At 34.0% G+C, this 20795-nt stretch overlaps 2 protein-coding genes across 5 annotated transcripts; both read right to left on the bottom strand.

Moving 5' to 3' along the window:
• Positions 1 to 187: 187 nt before the first annotated feature.
• On the bottom strand, positions 188 to 9695 carry LOC108215306 (uncharacterized). Of its 2 annotated transcripts, none has more exons than XM_017387754.2 (17): positions 9536 to 9695; positions 8780 to 8891; positions 8413 to 8676; positions 8182 to 8282; positions 7485 to 7647; positions 7267 to 7377; positions 5571 to 6515; positions 5326 to 5478; positions 5118 to 5217; positions 4927 to 5021; positions 3147 to 3335; positions 2950 to 3006; positions 2797 to 2868; positions 1503 to 1601; positions 1020 to 1151; positions 729 to 902; positions 188 to 594 (listed from the first exon to the last, which is right to left on the bottom strand). In XM_017387754.2, exons 2-17 carry the CDS (start codon positions 8882 to 8884, stop codon positions 436 to 438), a joined length of 2919 nt encoding a protein of 972 aa, XP_017243243.1. In that variant the 5' UTR covers positions 8885 to 8891; positions 9536 to 9695; the 3' UTR covers positions 188 to 435. The 2 variants fall into 2 exon arrangements, with proteins under 2 accessions (XP_017243243.1, XP_017243242.1); XM_017387753.2 differs by having other exon boundaries at positions 8780 to 8935; positions 9536 to 9693.
• A 1873-nt stretch (positions 9696 to 11568) lies between these two features.
• On the bottom strand, positions 11569 to 18809 carry LOC108214852 (mitogen-activated protein kinase kinase kinase 5). 3 transcript variants are annotated; one of them, XM_017387068.2, is made up of 11 exons: positions 17894 to 18809; positions 16825 to 17421; positions 16628 to 16715; positions 15987 to 16049; positions 15720 to 15883; positions 15342 to 15417; positions 14708 to 14767; positions 14507 to 14632; positions 13101 to 13307; positions 12136 to 12230; positions 11569 to 12026 (listed from the first exon to the last, which is right to left on the bottom strand). In XM_017387068.2, the coding sequence occupies exons 1-11, from the start codon at positions 18262 to 18264 to the stop codon at positions 11876 to 11878; spliced, it is 1998 nt and encodes a 665-aa protein (XP_017242557.1). In that variant the 5' UTR covers positions 18265 to 18809; the 3' UTR covers positions 11569 to 11875. The 3 variants fall into 3 exon arrangements, with proteins under 3 accessions (XP_017242557.1, XP_017242559.1, XP_017242560.1); XM_017387070.2 differs by having other exon boundaries at positions 11630 to 12026; positions 14507 to 14623; positions 17894 to 18403; XM_017387071.2 differs by having other exon boundaries at positions 11792 to 11967; positions 17894 to 18403.
• Between the last annotated feature and the right edge of the window lie 1986 nt (positions 18810 to 20795).

The following is a 20795-nucleotide window of genomic DNA, read 5'->3' as shown; positions in this document are numbered from 1 at the left end:
AAGTAAAACAATTGGAAAGGTCATGATTTCCTTTTTTTAACAAACTTATAAGTTTAGAGATTACTATATTTTCTATAATAATTCTTGGAGTTTATTTCAAAAAAATAAAAAAAAATATCTTGGAGTAACTGGGCACGACAGGACTAGTATAGCCTTCTCTTCTCAGACGTCTGACTTTCGTAAAAAGTAGAAAACACCTGGGCTATTGCACTAGCAAGGCAGTAAAGGCCGTGTATAATCTGAAAATGTCATATACAAAACTCAAGTAGTTTCAACATATGCACACCAGTTACAGAAGATAATAACTTGCTAATTTTCACAATTACTATCAAGCAACTCTCGAGCTTTACAGTAAGGAATAACTTGCTCGTTCCCACAGTTACCATTAAGCAACTTGGGAGCTTTAAATAATCACGAATGACCAGTATTTGCCTCTTAGCCGGTTCTAACTGGAAATGACTTTCCCAGCTTAGAAGTAGCAGGTGCTGTAACTAAGTTACCGCTATCAGACATGTAGAAGTAGTTATAGTTGATTCTGGTGACCAGATCTGCCAGATGGGGAAACTGCCCGACATTCAACTTGAAAGATAGGACCTGTATTACAAAACAAACTTGGATGTTAGTAATAATAGGATGCATAGAAGAAAGCATTTGTTCAGGCTGTGGACCTTGCAACTTCAAAAGTCAAGGCAAATCAATTTTCAGTATAAGGGTGGGTAGAGGACTACTCTGAGGAGGAAGGCTATGCAGTCATCAAACTGTTTCTCTATCCGATCCACTTCCATTTCACATCTAGCTTTGATGGTTGAAATTGTTCCGCCACTACTTAGTGTTTGCTGTATGGAGTAGAAGTCCAATGCTAAGCCGAGAATTGTGTTAATGCGACTTGCAATGAGAGCCCACTGGAAGCAAAAACGAACGACGCTTAGCTTACATCACCAAGGATCGCCAACACTGAAGAAATATAAGAGCCTAACGAGTAGATTGCACAAGCAAAGGGAGTGGTGGAAACTACTCACCAGCTTGTCTGGAACAACAAAGCACTGGCGTTGAATTGACAATAAGTAAGCTTCATGTACTTCAATGACTTCATCCAAAGATCCAGCTGCAGACACACCTTCGCACAGTTGACGCCATGCACTGTGATATACCTGCTCATATCTACTAATTAGAAATCCAATAAATGAAATCTCGCCATTTGCAAAAAAACAAATATACAACGGCAGTTGCTTGAAACCACATCCAAACACATTTATCATTGAGACACTACTTTCAATTAAATAGACCTAGAGGAGCAACAAACAGATATTGGGAATGTTGAAATATATTTTGCTTCTAGAGGCACCAGATTCCGTTCAGTAACAAGCTATAAAGGAGATTGCGGAAGAAGCAAGCGCGCAAGGAGAATAATCCCAAAGCAAGCAGGGCGAAAAAACCTTTGAATAAACAAACTACATACACAAACACACATTAAAAAAATTGCTGGTTGAGAAAGAAATTACTCTATCCATCACATATTGGTGGAAGGCATCTACAAAATGGAGGAGTTTTTGCTCCACAAGCCAGTGACGTTTCCGGGTTAGTGTTGTGCTGCTTCTATCCTGCAGAGAGCATCCCACTGATATCATGAGTCCATCCCCTTAAATTTCTCAAACTAAGATAAAAAATCCACACATTTTCAAAGATATCGACAAAGGTTTATTCTATGACATGGTTGTTTTGAATCTCATATAGGATGATACTTTGTAAGGCTATGCCATTAATAGTACTTGGAAGCTGAGACCTGTAAAGATATAACCCTACAGTAGCCCAAAATGTTCTTTCTTGTGTGCAGACTGCAGGGGCTGCACAAAGGTTCAAATCTGTTCTGGACACAACTGGACTGGACAAAGACCAGATTCTTATATACTTACGCACCATAAACCACACCTTTAACTTCAGTCCTAAGACGACTCGCACAGGTACTGTACTATTCTTAAATTCAAAATAATTTTTTCTAAATATAAATAGAAGTTATAATTTAATAGTCTTACCTTCTGACAACTTAAATATATAATCATTAATTATAAGCAGTTAATATATAATAACTTTTGATACATTAAGACTGAAGTTTTATTTATACATATAATTGAAGCTAATCAGTTCAAATGCTTTCCATGAATTTTAACTTTTAAACCGATTCCATTGTTACAACTTACAACCATGGTTACCCGGACGACAGAAAAGTTCTAGTAGTGTTTAAAGAAACCACCATTGCTGACCTGCTCACTGATCATGGGAACTGGGAACAGATATTAACTGTGAATTTACGTTTCGATATTATGAATCAGAACTTTACAAAATATTGAGTGCCAATGTACTCAAATCTTGAATATAAAAACAAAAACCCGGTCCAATCTGGTCTAAATCATTTCTTTCTCTGGTTTTGGACTGGGTTGGACTGAATGTAACATTTTTAAGTTTTCAAGGACCGAGTACCGACCCGGATTCATCTAGTCGTGGACCGACGGTCCAGGTTCAGTCTTAAAAAAGGGTCTAGAACTCTGATAATATGTCCTTCCTCATGTCAACTTCTACATGACTCATGCAACATTATAGATCAGACTCTGGACAGATCATACAACTAGAGAGACTCCAGCCAATAATCATATAAAAAAAAAAAAGAGCATCACTTCACTTAGCTAGCTAAGTAGCTCCCTTCAGATATTACTTAGTAAGCCAAAAAAAAAAAAAAAGTATCGGGCCTAAACATACACCCAAAAAAAACCAATACGGCGGTTAAAATTTAGGAAGCACCTTCCACATCCACCTTCGAGCTTTATCCAGGACAAATTTTGCACGCTTGACCTTTAACAAAAAGCTCATCACCTGCACAAAACACAAACAAATTTAATTACAAAGTGGGAAGATAATAAAGGCACCCAGATAACACAATTACAAATGACCTACCTGATTATACTTCTTTAGGGCTTCAGTATTAGCAATTAGTTCAAGTGGCCAAGGTACCTATCATGTTTAGTGAGTATGAGAACTAAGTGAAACATGTCAAAAATATATAGCCCATATAGACCAGGGAAAGAATTCAACACTCTTTCGAACTAAGAGTTCACACAATTATAAAAAAGGGAATGAGCACTAAAACAGACCTTGTATGTGAATTTCAATGAATTAAGCCCATCAATATCAAAGTTCCCTTTAGTCTTACGAGGTGTTGAAACAAGGGCAGATGCACTGAGTTTCTCTTCGACATTAGCACCATTATCTTTTGTAATGGATACAACCAATGCATCTGGTGCACTTAATAGCATTCCATCAGCAGAGTTTCTAATTGATTCCTGCGTCAGATATATGTGGATCTTAGCCTCATTAGTGTATTATAAAGTAACGAGCAATGCATAGTACATATACAAAAATAAATCCCAAGAACAATAGCAGTTGGCAGTTCCACATCGTGCAGACAAAACCAATACCAAATATTATTTTTTAAAATCAAACTAAAGGAAATATAGCTGACTCTCCATTTCTCTTTATCATAATTCTTCATGGATGGCAATTTAAAAGGGTCCCTGCCTAATGTATAGCAGGGTTGAATCTAAAGAACACTCTCTCTGAAAAATGTTTCCTAGTATATCAGACGTCAAAATTTGAGATTAAAATATAGCTTTGTTTATGGCTCATAGTTAATTTGGGGGTTGTTTTGCCTTGTAGTTTCTTTCGTTTCATAAGAGCTCCATTGCTTTCTATAATCAATCTCCCCTTGAAGATTTATATTAGATAGTTTTTGTGACTTGCCATATTGATATTGTATTTTCTTTTCTTTTAATATATATAAATAGCCATTTAGCAAAAAGAAGAAAAAATCTTCACAGCTTGATAAGCAATGGTAATACATCTATCCAAATTAAAACCAGTTAATCTGATTACAACAGTGAAACTAATCTCGGCCTGTAGAGATGGAGTTGACGAAGGCTGTCCATGGCACAGATTTTGAATTATGTTAATGTTCTTTCTGTACTTAATGAATATCAGTACATGAAAAAAAAATGAGATGTACCTTATTATACTACAACATGAGTGCTATAACGTAAATGATGCATAAAACAGATATAAATGGGCATTGGCCCTTCAAGTCACAATTTGGAAAAATAAGGGTCTAAAATTAAAATAATACAGAATTTTAAGAAAAACACCCTTTATATTAATTACTAAACAATGCAACCTAAAATTTTAATTTAAAAATGGGACATACTGAATATTAGAAAAACACAAGCGGAGATTGCTTTATCAAAAAAAATAAAAATGGTAAAGTGCAAGAATGTGATGCATTTGTACAACAATGCTTATTCATATTATGTAACAGCGGCCCAGTTAGCCAAGGCCTACTATCAGAATCAGCCGAGTTGTGGAAAACATATAACCAGACATAAACTCAGGTTTCCGTGTGGTACAAAGAGCCACTTTATAAAGTAATGTTGTTTTAGGACTATATACTTCAAATTGTGATAAAAAGCCCTTTTCTGGGCCTTTAAACTTCAAATTGTGATAAAAGGCCCTTTTTCTGGATATAAATAGGAGAGGGAAACTTTGCCCTTACTGTAGACTTGGTCGTGGAGGATGAAATACACCTCAGCACTTGTCTTTTCAATTCACAACTTATACTCTCATAAAAGTATCATAGATCTTCACAGCAAACCAACTAAATGTTTAAAGGATGTGGAGATTTTTGCCATTCATCAGATATTTCTTTAGAAGTATGAATAATTATATTGGTTCGGATAGTATCACTATGTAATTTCTACTCGGGCCTCTAGCAATAGTTTAAGAGTAGATAAAATATCAAAATATGAAAATCCAAACAAAAGTTTAAGTAGCCTGCCCCAAAAACTAGAATACACTAAATTGAGTACTTGAGTAACAGATCAACACCTGTAATACCATGTTCAGCTCAAAATCATCATCCCAAGATTCTCCTTTGTCTAATTTGTTGAAAATCACTGTTAAAAAGTGCTGAAGAAGATCACCTATTACCATAATTACAAACCATTAAGAAATATCTGAGAACGAAGTATGAATTGTAAAGAGCTACTAAAGATTGGCATAGTAATTAGCAGAGATACCTGAACCCAACAAGTATATAGTACGCAGAAGTCCGAGTTCATCCATCAATCTCCAATCATGCATTAATTTTGTCAATATATGACTGCCAATCTTATCTACCTGCAGGTCGTCTTCCATTAATTTTATCAAATCAAATTATATAGTCACCACATACAAATATATATAAGGAATGAATATAGATAATTAGAGTACGCAAAGAAATAATACCTGCTTCTTCATGTAAACAACTAGGCATTCCTGCATAATAACCACAGGAAGAGGAGTAGCTTTTAATTCAGCACTTTGAATCCAGCTAAGAACTCTTGAAGTTAAGGTGCTATTTCTCTGGAAAGGTAAAACCTCTGACACATGAAGGTCTTCCTGATACAGGATATATATGAAATTTAGTAATTGAGGTTCCTGTGTTACTGAAATTCTTTAGATGCGAGTGTTATTGGAATTTAGGACGGAACCTTAAAGGATGGCAGAAGAGTTGGAAATGGAAACAGTTGTTCTAATATATATTGCTCTTCCTGTTTACGAAGATATTCAGATTCACCAAAATGAAAACCAAAAGCATAATTTGTTCCTGCAGAGGATGAAAATGGCATTTTTTTTTCCCCAAAGATAGCCTCTCTTAAGCTTTCATCATTTAAAGGGGGAAGAGCAAAATTTCTTGATAAATTTAATGTGTTCCAATAATCTTTGTTCTCGTGAAGAGACCTGTGGCAAACAGTAACAGCTGGATTTTCATGACAATATGGTCTTCTAAGAAGCAGATCATCCACAATAGAACTTGTGGATGTATCCTCTCTCTCCCAATCAGTAGAATCTCCAGCAATATTATGCATATTCCTAAAGCCATTCTCCCTTTTCCATGGAGATGTATCAACCAGCAACTTCTTTAAGCATGTTACACCTGACATGCTCTTACCAGTCTCCTCTGATTTGTGTGTTTCCACAGATGATTGGAACAACGAAACAACTGTGTCATCTTGCCACATGTCTTCAGATATGTGATCACCTTGGCCAATTAGAGCTGCTAATGAGACACAAAATACTTCTGACAAGGTAAACTGAGATTTGCTCTGGCTAATTGCTTCATTACTGCCAGAGTTCACTGAATGTGTCTTAGGTGCATGTCGAATCAGCTGCAAAGACTTTCCAGCAGAAATGATTTCCTTTCCTATATCCTTAATGAATAAAGGACAGGCTTGGAAGTCTCTCCCAACCTGCTCTTTTCCTTTTGCATAAGCCCCGACAGAGGTTGGTTTTCTTCCCATCACATCTTGATTATCTGCTTTAACTTCCGTGGCATAATCATCTAATTTCTGATACTTTATCGATCTTAATACATAGCTCTTCTCCCAAAACTCAGCTTCATCTATTCCAATAGCTTTGTTTGCATAGAAGAACATCTGTCGAGGACAATAGGATTAAATGGCCACAACAATACACATGGACTCTATATGAGAGGATATGTATATTACAATTGACATGAACATGGCTTCAGTACCTTGGGTTGTTTGCATATGCGAAACAAATATACACGATTTAGTTTTTGTTAACAGAGGTCTAAAAGTCAAGAACTGTGCTTGCAACAAACCCACACAGTTTTACGTGCGCATATAGGAAACCATGTTGTTTGTTAGAACACCAAGCAGCATCACTTCAAACTTGAATGCAGGGTCCCGTGCTCGAATAATTGCTACATATTATATTACTCTTGAAACAATAAGTTATATTACAATTTGCTAAATTGAAAATATTAATCACAATCTGAGTCATCAATATATATGTGTGTGTGTGTGTGTGTGTATAAATATGTAGGAACGGGATCAAATAAAAACTTTTTTAAGTTACAAACTCACAAACTTTTTTTTCCCCAACGCCTTAATCCTTAGTTATATAAAGTATCCCGTTATATAAAGTTTGTAACTTAAAAAAGTTTTTGTTTGATCCTATCCCTATATATATATAATGTTTGCTACATATCACTCTTAAAATAATAATAATTCCAATCACAAATTGCTAAAATTGAAAATATATTTAACAATCTCAGTCATCCAGATATAAAGTAACATAGATTCCAAATCAATAGCTTAATCCATCTATAGGAAAACCAAATTTCAACTGTCCAGAGATACATTGAAGAAGAAAGGCATATACCTCTTCAAAAGGATCATTAAGGATACCCTCAAAAAGCCACGAATCAAGACCTTGAATGCATGGCAACAGGCTCCCAACAAATAAATATAGAAGTGCTTTGTAGGCATCCTCCTGAAAAGAACATCATATTACTTATGCATAACATGGATCAGAAAGTCCAGAACTGACAAAAAAAAAGGGGAGTACTGAGTAGCATGTAACCAATACATTGTCACAACCTGACCCGCTTCTACTAGACAAATGGCATTTAGTTGCTTATATAGATGGTTCAGAACGTGAACAGATATTTCAGCAGCTGGGACCCGAGGATCAAGTTTGAAATATACATCAGGGATGGCTCCACGCACAATTTGCAATAAATACTCGGCCCCTGAACAAAGACTATAAAATAGGCACCATTAGACTACTAGCAGATAGCAACAGTGATGCCATAACATAGTAAAAGCAAACAACTTCAAGAATTTTCAAATTTACATGACAAAAACTGATGAAAATTACAGCTAATATTTTTCTAAGGTATTTTTTTTTTCTAATCAAGTTGACAGTAAGGTATTGTTTTTGAGAAACGGGAGGATAAAATCGAACTCTAAACTTCTCAAAGCACAAGGAGGGCCTTTTCCACCACATCAAATGATATTGTTAAGATACTAGGCAAAGAAAACCCGAAAAAGATCTTATTCTCCTAAACAGTTCCACTAAACAAGTGTCTTAAAAGGACACATGACAAAGTAGCTCTGGCACATACAAATTATCAAAATATATGTATCTTTGTGCAGCAATAAGAGATATACAGCAACATTCACAAAAAAAACAAAATCATTTCAGCTAATTTAATTATTGATGCAATAATAATTTATGATGCTCTACTACTCCATTCATTAAGATGTAAAAATATCAGAAAGTAACAAAGCTAACCTTGATAAAGAACTTGCCAACCCCAATAGAGTTGGGGTACTTCCAGATTCAGAAGTCTTGCTTATCCCTATTTCCTCTTTCAAAGCTATATTACGTAGCCTCTGTAAAGGTGAAAAAAATAATGTAATGTCAGGTTGGTAAAAGTTATTGCATTTTACCGATATTAGAAAATGTAGGGAAAGGGGAAAAGTGAAACTGAGAATAAACGAAAACAAGCCAAAAGCTGCATACTTTAAGCCAAGCAGTGACACAGCTTGTAAACGCACTCAGAGTAGGCATAGGCGATTGGATGCTTGTCTCAACCTTATCAACTAATAACTCTACCAGCCTTAAACATGTTGCAGAATAAACAAATTGACCAAGAATTGCATTAAGGCTTGAACGAGAGAGGTGACTCAAAAAAATCCCCCTTTTGACACGATAACTCTGCTTATTCTTGTCCCAATAGAATAGAGAACTTGAGAACCCTTGTAATATTTGTAACACGCCACGCACCTGAAAATACAGTAGATATGTTCATGTCACAATATAATGAAAATCAGTGAATAATTAATAATAACAGTATCAATGGGTTGTCTGATGATGAAACCAATCGTACCAACTCAACTTCATTGGTACTCAAAGAGGATATTGGTGCTGCAAAATGTACGTCAGCAGAGAAAGAATTATAGATCTTATTGATGAGACTATCAGAAACTTCCATTGTTAGGCTGCGTAAGGAATGAATAGACCAGGTCACTCAAATGTACCAACACTGTTACAAAATCCGATCATAACATCTTAAAATACAGAACAGTGATGTCATGGAGATAAAACATGTCCTTTCCTAAATAAAAAAAATCAAATATACAAAAAATCAACAAATACCAGAATCCCAAAACCCGAATGTGATGCTTCAAATTTTCAACTAACTGCACCTTACTATTTTCTCAAAATAATAGCTACACGAGAAGAAAAAACAAATTTTATATAAACCGAGGTTCACTAACAACCTGCTCAGAAATCTCTCTCTCTCTCTCTCTCTCTCTCTACTCTCTATCTCTCTCTCTCTCTCATACACTAACATCCTGCTGAACAATTTCACTTGTGTCGATAAACTCAACACTAGAAAAACGAAATCCCTCTCTCTCTCTCTCTCTCGAACACAGACACTAACTAACTAACTAACAGTAGAAGTCTTCATTGTAACTACACAACGTCTATACATACACAAAGCCGCAAACACAAAAACACACACAGTACAAGTAGCAGAATTGGCAAGACAAACAATGTAAAACATAAATTCACGCTCAAATTAGGTCACTAAATTGAACATACATCGAATAATACACAATTGACATAATCAAGTTATTACCTTGCAATTAGCAACGCGAAAGTTGAGCGCAAATGTAGAGTTGTAATCGAATCCACCGAGTTTGTAAAATCTTGCGATCTCGATGATTTTCAAACAAAGAAAAGGGAGGTTTTGAGAAAATATGAGGTGTGCTCGCCGGACTTTTTTTTAAACAATACGGATTTATTTAACAAAAATATATTATATATGTGTGTTTATTAAATAAATTGGATTTTGATTCTTTTTGGGAGGCAATCAATTTGTAAATTTACAATTTTAATTGTTTAAGGGATTAATAAACTATAATCATCATAAAATAAAAAGATAAGGGTTTTGTTCCATAGTCCCCATATGCAATATAAACCTTAACCAACACACAGTTTCAGAATCGTTAGATCTGAATTTCAAGGGTGTAGATTCAAAACTTTTTTTTTTTGGGTTAAATGGCATTTTGATAACTTAACTCACATGTAACTTGCAAGTAGGTCATTAAACCGAAAAACCTTGCAGTCAAATAAGCAAACTAATTAAAATTTTCAAAAAGGCTATTCGCCGTTACAAACCGTGAAACTTGGATGGAAAAATGACTGTACATGCTGACATGGCTGGTGCCGTTTTAAAAAATTTTGTTCGCATCTGTTGTAATGAAACCCAAACATGACTAATTAAATAAAATAAATTAAAATCATGAATCCTCTTGGTATATTTTAATATAAGTTTAATAGTCAATTGATTAAATAATAATGGTTTAAAATTTTATATTAATTAATTATTATAAATAATTTAATAATTTTAATATTTTATAATAATATATTTTTAATAAATATAAATGAATATGAATATTTTATGATACAATATATCACCATGATACAAGAAATAATATCATTATTTCCTATAAATAAAAAAAATAAAAATATGAAAAATATAAATTTGTAATTAGTTAAGAAAAATAAAAAAAAGTAAAATCATCAAAAATATATATTAATATTAAAAAATTGATATATAAATAATAATATATATATTATTTCTATTACTCATTTATAATATATAAAAATTATTATAAATATTAAATTTGTGAGAGAAATGTACATGTATGTTCCTTGACTCCACTGATGCAAGGTGTTCCTGAATTATCATTACCGTTCAATAGGAGAGCAGTAGCTCTGGATTCCCCCTTCACCATCACAAACTCCGTCTCGATCTCCCAGCTTCCCATCCATTTTCACATCCTTCCTCACCCCTCTATGGCTCTATGTCCACTTCCATTCTGGTCTATGCATGTTAAAACATAAATGTTTTGCTTTTTGTTTTTTTTTTTTTAATTTTTTTTGCTTTTTGTTTTGGGTTTTGTGAGGTGTGATTTAGGTTTTGTTTTAATTTATTGCTGGCCCAGGTGTAGTCCATGTGGCAATGGTTAACGAAAACCGTTTAAAGTCAACTAGATTTAACGTCAGTGAAAGTTGAGTCTGAGTTTAGTCATTCAATTGTAAGTTTACTTGCGTTTAATCACCCATTTGCAAGTTTTTTTAGTTTGATTATCTACTTGCAAGTTGGGCTTCAGTTCGATGATCAAATAGCCATTTAACCCTTTTTTTTTTTGCCATCCGCCATAATTTCCTGCAGATCGGACTTCTTCCCTTCCGCGGATTTTTTTTTTCCCATCCGTTATAATTTCCTGCGGATCGGACTTCTTCCCTTCCGCGGAAAACCATAATTTCCCGCGGATCGGACTTCTTCCAACGGATGGGAAAAAAAATTTGCTTGAATCTGGACCCTTGAAATATGAATCCGACCCCTGAATGTGTATGTTATATAAACTCTCCCCGACAACCTGTTGCTGGGGACTAGGACCCAAAAAATAATATTTGAAATATATGATATTAGTGTGTAATTGTAATTTCTCATACTTTTAAGTTTTAAAGATTTAATTCGAGAGTGGAAATATATAACTTTAAATATTTAAGATGGTGTTTGTTTATATGCTATTTTAAAAGGCACATCACCATAGCAAGTAAAAGAAACCCGATTCTTCTCATTCATTCTAACAAAAGAAATGAGTCTATTTAGCATCTGCCTTTTATTTCTAATTTGAAGACATCTTGACTAATATTTACATTGTTTCACGAAGCTGCATTCCTATATAGCAAGCTCACAACACAAACCCAAGATCACAATCCAAAGTATTGCTCCTTGAGAAAGGTAGCACAGACCATAAAACTACTCTCTAATGGTTACGAAGAACATCTCAGGTTAAAAACAAAAAAGTCGATTCTCTATGTCACTACACTATACATGAAATTATGATCTCTACTTATAATCCTTCTGTGATCTTTCGAACACTGGATTTCCCTTCCAGGAGTCCTAGTGGTGAGGTGATTGTTGTACTTTCCGGCTCTTGCGTGACCAACTGCTAGAAGTATTTGAAGGCTTAGTTTGCAAATGCTCCCTGAAATCTGTTGAGGATGTACCAAAATGGTCTGGAGATTCAGGATAAGATACTGCACGAGCAACGCTATAACAGAAAAATTTGTACTAAATCAAGACATAGCCGGCAACCATACAAAAAACATTGTTACAAAGATTCTTGCATAAAAAAAGCCAGGGTAAAAAGTAAAACCTACCCATTACTAGGAGCTTTTCCCTTTTGAGTCCAATTACATGGTGATACAGACCTCAAATTTTGTCTGTTTTTATTAATTAAGGACATCGATGCATCCTGAAATAAAAACAATTACATGTATTATATAATAAATATATATGGGTTAAGTTCTATGGAGTACATAAAAACATTGGAGGATTGGAGTACAAATCATAATTTTTTAGTTTAATCATAAATAATATCTTTGATTATCCAAATTTATATATAATTTATCATTTATAAGTAGTATTAAACATAATTATCAATTAATCATTGATATCTTTCAACTTTAACAAGCATTAATATTATTGTTCTGCTTATAAGTTATATTGCAGAACATAATGTCCTACGATTTATAAAAGTAACTGTTCTTTCTTTTCATTAAATGTTTATGTTGTAGAATATAATCGGCAGGTTGTCGGATATTTACAAATATTGTAGAACAAAAAAAATTAAGATTTAAATGACTAGATTATATTGTATGAATATTGTACTCCAATACTCCAATATTTTTTGTACTCCATAGAACTTGACTCTATATATATATATATATATATATATATATAACAATTAATATATATCATTCAAGTCTTTGCAAAACTATAATGTTGTGTTTGGTTGGGGTCAATGGAATGGAATGAGTATAAATAAAAGAAAATAATAGAGTGTAGAAGGGAGGACTTTGAGAAAAATGAGTAAGTGCAAATTTTGTATAATAAGATTTGGGTTAGAAGATAGGTGTGATAAGGAATGGAGCATTTCTTCACAATGGAGGGTTTGAGCTCTAGTTAAGGGCGATAGGAATGGAATGGTAGAAGAAATGAAATTATTATACATTCAACTAGTTCAAATCTCATTCCATTCCCTCCATTTTCATTCACCCCAACCAAACACAACATAAAGATGAAACAAATGTATTGAGACCACTAATGGCGTCTGAAGACTTACATGCAATTTAAGACCAGAAAATTCGCGTCTGCAACTTGAGACTTGATCTTGTTTATTTCTTACGAATGGATGGTCAAGTAACGCAGCAGCAGTTGGTCTATCTGCTGGATCTCTCTGAAAGCACTTTCTGAGGAAATCCTTTCCTTCTGCAGATAAGGTTTCTGGGATGGACGGGGATCTGTTCAAGACATTGAACAGAGCTTGTACCTAACACATAGGCACAATTAAACAACTTCACAAGGCAGAAAACTTTAAAAAAAATCTGTCTATTACATATCTTCAACATTCCTACATGTTGAACAAAAAAGGCCCGATTCGTAAAACACAAATTTGACATTTCACTGTAATATCTAGCGTGTCTAGTTAAACTAATCATGCTTCTTATTACTAAAACAGGCCGCAAGTCATGTTTTTAAAAATTAACAAGTAAAAATATTTGTACTTTTAACATATATTATGATGGATATACTCTTAAATCAATCTCAACTGTTTACTAAGATGATTTGGCAGAGGTATGAAGCTGAGTGATCTTTGAGTGCATAAAATTATAAGCAGAAGGGCAACCATGGCTGTTTTCGTAAGATACCTCCAGGAGGTGCAATGCTATGTTTAGTTTTGTATAATCAACTGACATTATTACACGTCACATAAAAACTTAAAGGAAAATTACATATATAAAATATAACTAGGGTTATTCAACCGCAGAAGTGAAACCGCCTAGTATATTCTGCATGCGGAGGAGAAAATATTTGGATCACAAACGTACAATAAAAAAAAGTTATATTTGATAGAAATTTATGATAATATAATTTAGGTTCGAGCGTGTGGTGGATCGAATCAAATGCATACGACTCTAAACCTTATAATCTATTATATCTAATGGACCATGCAAACATTTTTACCTTGCTAAAATATTTTTAAAAAATTATCAACAAAATATCTACATTGAAACTAACATTTATGTCTATTACTAATTCTTATTTAGAACTTATAACAACAATAGATGCATCGTTTTTTCTCTATAGTTCACATACTTGAATTCTTGAACTATTAACCCCCCGGTCAAAAAAATTCCTTAACTTTTCAATCGCTATCCTCCTCTCACAGCTAGAATTATAACTATTCTCCCGCGACTTTGTGGATTTGCTTAAACAAATGGTCTTGGTTCATTTGCTTTGTAACAGCCAGTATTCCATTAGAAACACAAATTTTTACACGTATTTCTGCCCACCAAAAAGATAAAAAAAATTGATGGAAGTAAGACAAAGAAACCATAAGAAATAATGATTTACAAGAGTAAATACCATGAACCAACAACCTAACTGTTGACTATTTTATAAATAAGACATTAAGAGTTTTGCTAGACTTATTAAAAGTAGTAACATATGCAGCTGCATGATGCTTACCCCATTATATTCACTCCATGGTGGTTTTCCAGTCAGCATCTCAATAACGGTACAACCTACACTCCATATGTCAACAGCAAAGGCAAGCTCTGGGTTTGAATCTTTTCGCATCATAGACTGCAATACCTGGGGCAAAATATATGAGAACACATTTGACAACAAGCAAAGCCGACTTTTTATCACAAGCATAATTGTAGGTACCTCTGGAGCCATCCAATATGGACTTCCCTTCAAAGAGAGATCGACTGCATATTTCGTAAGCTGAAAAGAACCAACCATGTACGTAAGAGAAAAGAAAGAGTACAACCAAAAAATGCACAGTTGAACCAAAAAAATTATTACACAAAATGAAAAGAAATAATAATGCCTTACAGAAAATCCATATAGGCCCTTCCATATATAAGTCATACACAGTCTGGGTTCATGTTAATTGCTAAACCCACACACACATTCTCCAGGTTCAATTGATTACTAGGGTAGAATCAGTTTCGTATTGCTAGTTTTTTGGTGTTACATTTATTTCTTTGTTTGATAATTTTTAAAATTTTGTTTTGAGATAATTCAATATTTTTGCTCGACTTATTTCACCACAAATATTTTCAACTACACATTTGAGATTTGAAGGAAAATTTTATGCTTATAATAAGATGAACAACTTAATGACACATATATTACACCAAAGTTTCCAGTCCTACAACTAAGGTAGAAGATTCTGAATTATATAGAATGGTTGAAAACAGATCAAGATCTAATAATCTATAATATAAGTATACGGTTTAAGATGAAAAAACATAACAAACGCCATGTTAGGAGGCTAAAGAATGTTATATCTTACATGTTTTGCCAGCCCAAAGTCCGCAAGCTTGACAACACCTGAGGCATTGACAAGTAAATTTGCCCCTTTAATGTCCCTGTAACATAACAAGCAAATTGAGTTGATACAGCCTCTATACAACAAGTATCATCAACCACGCAATAACACTCAGTGGATCAGCATCAGCATGTTTTTGACAGCCTTCTTGTCCTAGTCAAGGAATACAGTGAGCTGAAGGCCAGAAGCAATCTATTTATTATATCTAGAAGTCATACCTCTTTTTAAATCTCTATTGCCTATTCTCCAATGTGTATCAATGAAAAAAAAAAAAAAAGCTACATATATGTCACGGTAAACTAAGCGGTCAATGATAATTAAGTAACTAAGAGAAGTCTTCACCTGTGAATGGTATTTGTGCTATGTAAATAAGCCAGCCCTGATAGAATATGGCGGGTAAAACTGCGAACTACAGATTCAGTTATGGATCCACAGTGCTCACGGACATAGTTATTTACTGATCCCGGATGAACATACTCTAAATATATGCAAAAGCGATCCTCAATCTGCAGAAGATAAATAAGTTCATTATCTTTGGAATTTGTTAGACATCCATAAGCAGCAACATCAAAAAAACACAAGGTAACATAAAACCAAAAATATACTTACTATCTCGCTACCGAGATATTGTACAATGTTTGGATGATCCAATTGCTGAAGAACTTTGATTTCCTGGTACACAGCAAGGAGATAGAATAACATGATGCTGTGAAAGTTCGAGAAGCAGTTGACAGATTTCCATAACAAAAAAAATAAAATCAGAAAGTCATTAGTTCTAATGCATCTCCAATACAAAATTTGTGTTCTACAAGAATCACATTGGAGAAGTGTCTCGGAGAATTAAGTCCAGCAATATTGAAGATAACAACTAACAAGTCATGGAAGCTTCTGATAGAGTCCAAGGTTAAAAGTAATATAAGTAGATAATTTAGAATTAACTTTTACTTATGTTTTTGGAACATCGGTCGGGTTGTGGAACTACAAATATTAAATGTAATATAAAACCAGATGGAAAACAAGAAACTTGCAAAATTTGGGAAAACTTCCCACAAAAAATTTATAAAAAAAGGGTTGACACCAGTAAACAAAACAAAATGCCTCTTATGTTGATCTATACCAAGTAGACTTCTGACATTAGATAACTTCATGCTCAGTCCCCTAACTAGTACAACTTCGATCTTGAAGTTATGTTGCAAGTTTAAAGTATAATTTAAATTCGGAACAGTAAAGACAAAGATTTAGAGTACAACCTGCTCCAGCTGTTTTATACATTCAGCAGATTTAGAGTCATTAGAAATAACATCAACTTCTTTCATTGCGCACATAGCTCCATCATTACTATAACAGGAAACAATAAAAACAGCGAGACATTACACTATGCCCTTTGATATATATGACATGAACTACAGCGAAACAATGGCAAGGAAGATGCAATTTTGTATCTTACCGATTAATTGCAATATAAACGCTCCCATATGTACCACGTCCAATGAGTTTTTCTTTTTGCCATTGACCTTTCGTTGAGGATCCATTTGTTGTGTGAGAAGGTTTAAGTGAATGTGAAGGTGAAGGTGAATGTGAAGGCACCGGGGCTCCAGGTGGAAGGGGTAAAGGGTGGACGATGGAATTATTACCTTCAGGCCATGCCACAGGACTTTCAGGTAGAGACTTATATATTGAATGGCGTGCAATACCAGAAGGATTCCTGGTACCACGGTGGGGACTTAGTAATATTGGACTATGAAGAGGAGAATGGTCAGGACTGGCTGTAATCCTTTCCGGCAACACATGGGAAGTAGATACTGCATTCCCATCATTTGAACTCTTGGATTCACGAGGAAGATCATATGAAGAATGGAGAAAATTTACCGAGTGGAACCTTTGTGGGCTAACAGCAGGACTTGAGAAGCCACTAGTTGGAGCACTCCTAGCGGGAACATTTAGCCTGAAGCTTTGCGCATCACTAGCATTTTCTTGACGGAATCCTCTCCGATGATAGGTTGGAACTGTAGGTGATTTCCTGGCAACATGATTTGGACTCTGCCTGATGATTTCATAAAAAAAGATGTTATCAATAACTTTCTTACTAATTACGTAGTACACTGATATATACTTTATCTCAAAGAAACACGAAAGAAGAATATATTAGGGAATGCTATTTATGAAGATGTACAACTTTTTTCTTGGGCTTATGACAAGAAACTAACTGAATCAGATACTAATATAGGCATGAAACTCTAAACACTTATACAATATTGAGTACTGTCAGAGATATATAATATACAGTTAAGCCAATCAAAACACAGTGGAGGCTTATAACAATCAGCAACCAGATAACATCGATCATTACTAAGAAATTCATCAAACTTTTCTTTTTATAATTATATTAACCAACAAGCAATTAAGCATATAAACTACAAATCTTTCATACAACAATCTTAGACATTCAATCAAACACATCTACATATCATTCTCAACTTGATAGAATTGATAATCGACTAATCATATAAATTTACCCTGCATTCACAAAGCTCGATGAAGTACCCTCCCCTCCTCTACCCCTTCCATTAGACTGCGAACTGTCACCTGTTTTAAACCCCGAAAGTGATTCAGGAAGTGGCAACGGCTGAGGCACAGCATTAACAGGCCAATGCCTAAAATTAGGTGGCGACAACGACCCTGAATTAGGCGAAACAGGCAAAGACTTTGACCTATCATCAACAGGCTGCAAACCCAAATCAAATTCTGTCACATGTCTCAGCTTCCGCTGCCTAGTCAGCTTCCTTTTCGAACCTAATGACCTTGTGCTACTCAACGGAGACTCCGATGGCGAAGATGATGTAGAAGATGATGGCTTAGAATGAAACACATTTTTCAAAAAAGGCATAAAGTATCAATACTTGCAGATATAGAACTAAACTATAACACTTTCTTGCAAACACCCACAATAAATTTTCAAGTATTACAACTAGACAACCTTAAACACAACACCTTACTCTCTGTAATTACTGGGTCTGCTAAATATAAACCTGTATATAACTATAACTGATATCTTTTGAACCCCTGAAAGTACTATTACTCAGAGAAGCTCACATCAACAAATCTCTCTCTCTCTCTCTCAATCTCTCTCCCCCTCCCCCTCTCCCACTATCTCTCCCTCTCTCAATTTCTCTCCCTCTCTCTCAATCTCTCTCTCTCCTCTCTTAATCTCTCTCGACAAACATATTATCTCTCTCCCGTATTTCTCTCAAGTCTCAATCTCACTCTCTCTGAGAAAATCAAGAATTGAAGTAATCAACAAAAGCTAAAAGGCCAGAACAAAGGCAAAACAAAGTCCAACTATCAAATTCCAACACCCACAAGAGATTTGATAAGCAATACCAAGTCAAGGGTTTGAACCAGTAGCTACAAGTTCATTTCCATGCTGGTGTCATCAACTAAAAGTCAATACTACGTACATTAATAAATTAAATAAATTTTATTATGGTAGTATGAAATTATTTACACGTACTCAACAACTAGCACTTTGTATATACCATAATTAAATAATTAAGTAAGACTTGGCAGTTTCTGCAAAAACGCGGAATTGAATGTGAATCAAATGTTGTCCTCTACAGTTTCGTTTAGTCGAGAACAATTTTATCACAGTATGGGTGGGGTAAATTTTACTCGACCCGTCCCTTACTACTTTTCCTGTTTGCTTTTATCATATTTGTCAACACATATTTTTAAACATCAATATCTTTAATTTTTCACATTATTATAAATATAAAAACTTCACCGTATTAAATTACTCGTGAATACGAGTCCAACAAGATCACTCCTGACTATGTTTACTCTTATAGATTAGACGTAAATTAGTAATTTGTATCATGTTATGAACAGTCCCGACATTTCAAGCGAGAAAAGTAAATTGAAACGGAGGGAGGGAGTAACAAGTACAGTGTCAGAGTTATGTCAGGATCTTCTGTGATATTCGACTTGTTTCTATGATACTCCCTCTGTCCCAATGAATTGTATACAGTTTCCTTTTTGGGACGTCCCATCAATTGTATACATACCAAAAATGGTAAGTTTTTATAATATAAAACATGATTACACCAACTACTTTCCTCCACTATCACCCTTCTATAATAATATAAACACTATTACACCCACTACTTTCCTCTACTATCTCAAATCTATTATTAAATATAAACGGGTCCCACCACTATACCCACTTTTCATCTAACTTTACTCATTTCTTACACATTTCTTACACATTTCTTGGTCTCCGTGTCCCAGCCATTTGTATACAAATGACTGGGACGGAGGGAGTAGTAAATGGTCTTAAACGGAGAATAATATAATATCGCGTAAATTGAGATGTGTTAGAGTGTAGATTAAATTAAGATAAGTCATAAGATATGTTGAAGATTTGGATTGAGTCAGTTGTGAAAACGTAGAAATTGATTTATGTCAATATAAAATGAATAGGATTTATGAAATTTGTTACGATAACCTTAATAAAACAAGTGAGGATTAATTTTAAAATTGAATTTTTTTATGAATTGATTAAATAATTAATTAATCAAATCAGTAATTTTCATAATCATAGTCCAATCGGGTCACGGTGGGTCTTTGATCATGAACTCAATTCAACGTGTATACAACTAAATTATTATAAATATTCACACAAATGTTTCATAAATTAAATACTCTTTTTGTCTTTTCATTTCTAAACTTTTTTTGTCGACACATATTTTAAAGATGCATATAATTATATTTTTACAACTTTTTTAAAAATTATTGTTTTGTATATAAAATTTATTCAAAAAAATTAAAAAATCATTACATTATATCTAATGATAGTTTAAAATGTGTAATCAAGAGAGACGAGGGAGTAAGGGAATCGACTGAATTTATGACTATGACTTAAAACGTGATTTATATAATAAGTCAGGGAGTTTAAAAGGGTTAATTATCTGGCGGGTCACTGAAGTGGACTTAATGTATCAAGTTGGTTACTGAACTGAAAACAGTGTCAAAAATGGTCACTAAAATAACCATAAATATCAAACATGTATCTCAAAATATGAGTTCAAGTCATAAAAATATTATTTACAGAATTTTACATATTATTTTTAAATGTTACCACAACCAACAATAAGATTATGACTTCTAGTATTTATAATAACTTTTTAGTTGGTCGTTGTAACATTTAATAATGTGGAAAACTCTATAAATAATATATTTATAACTTGGACTCGGATACTTGATATATTTAAGGTTATTTTAGTGACCATCTTGATACTGTCTTTCGTTCAGTAACCAACTTGATACATAAAGTCCACTTCAGTGACCAATTAGATAATTAACCCGAGTATAAAATGTCTATTTAGTTAACTTTAACTTATTAATAATTTATGAGTTATTATA

Source organism: Daucus carota, chromosome 3 (assembly GCF_001625215.2).
Source record: "Daucus carota subsp. sativus chromosome 3, DH1 v3.0, whole genome shotgun sequence".
NCBI classification, from domain to species: Eukaryota; Viridiplantae; Streptophyta; class Magnoliopsida; order Apiales; family Apiaceae; genus Daucus; species Daucus carota.
The sequence above is the reverse complement of the archived record's forward strand: the minus strand, read 5'-3'. Positions and strand labels throughout refer to the sequence as shown.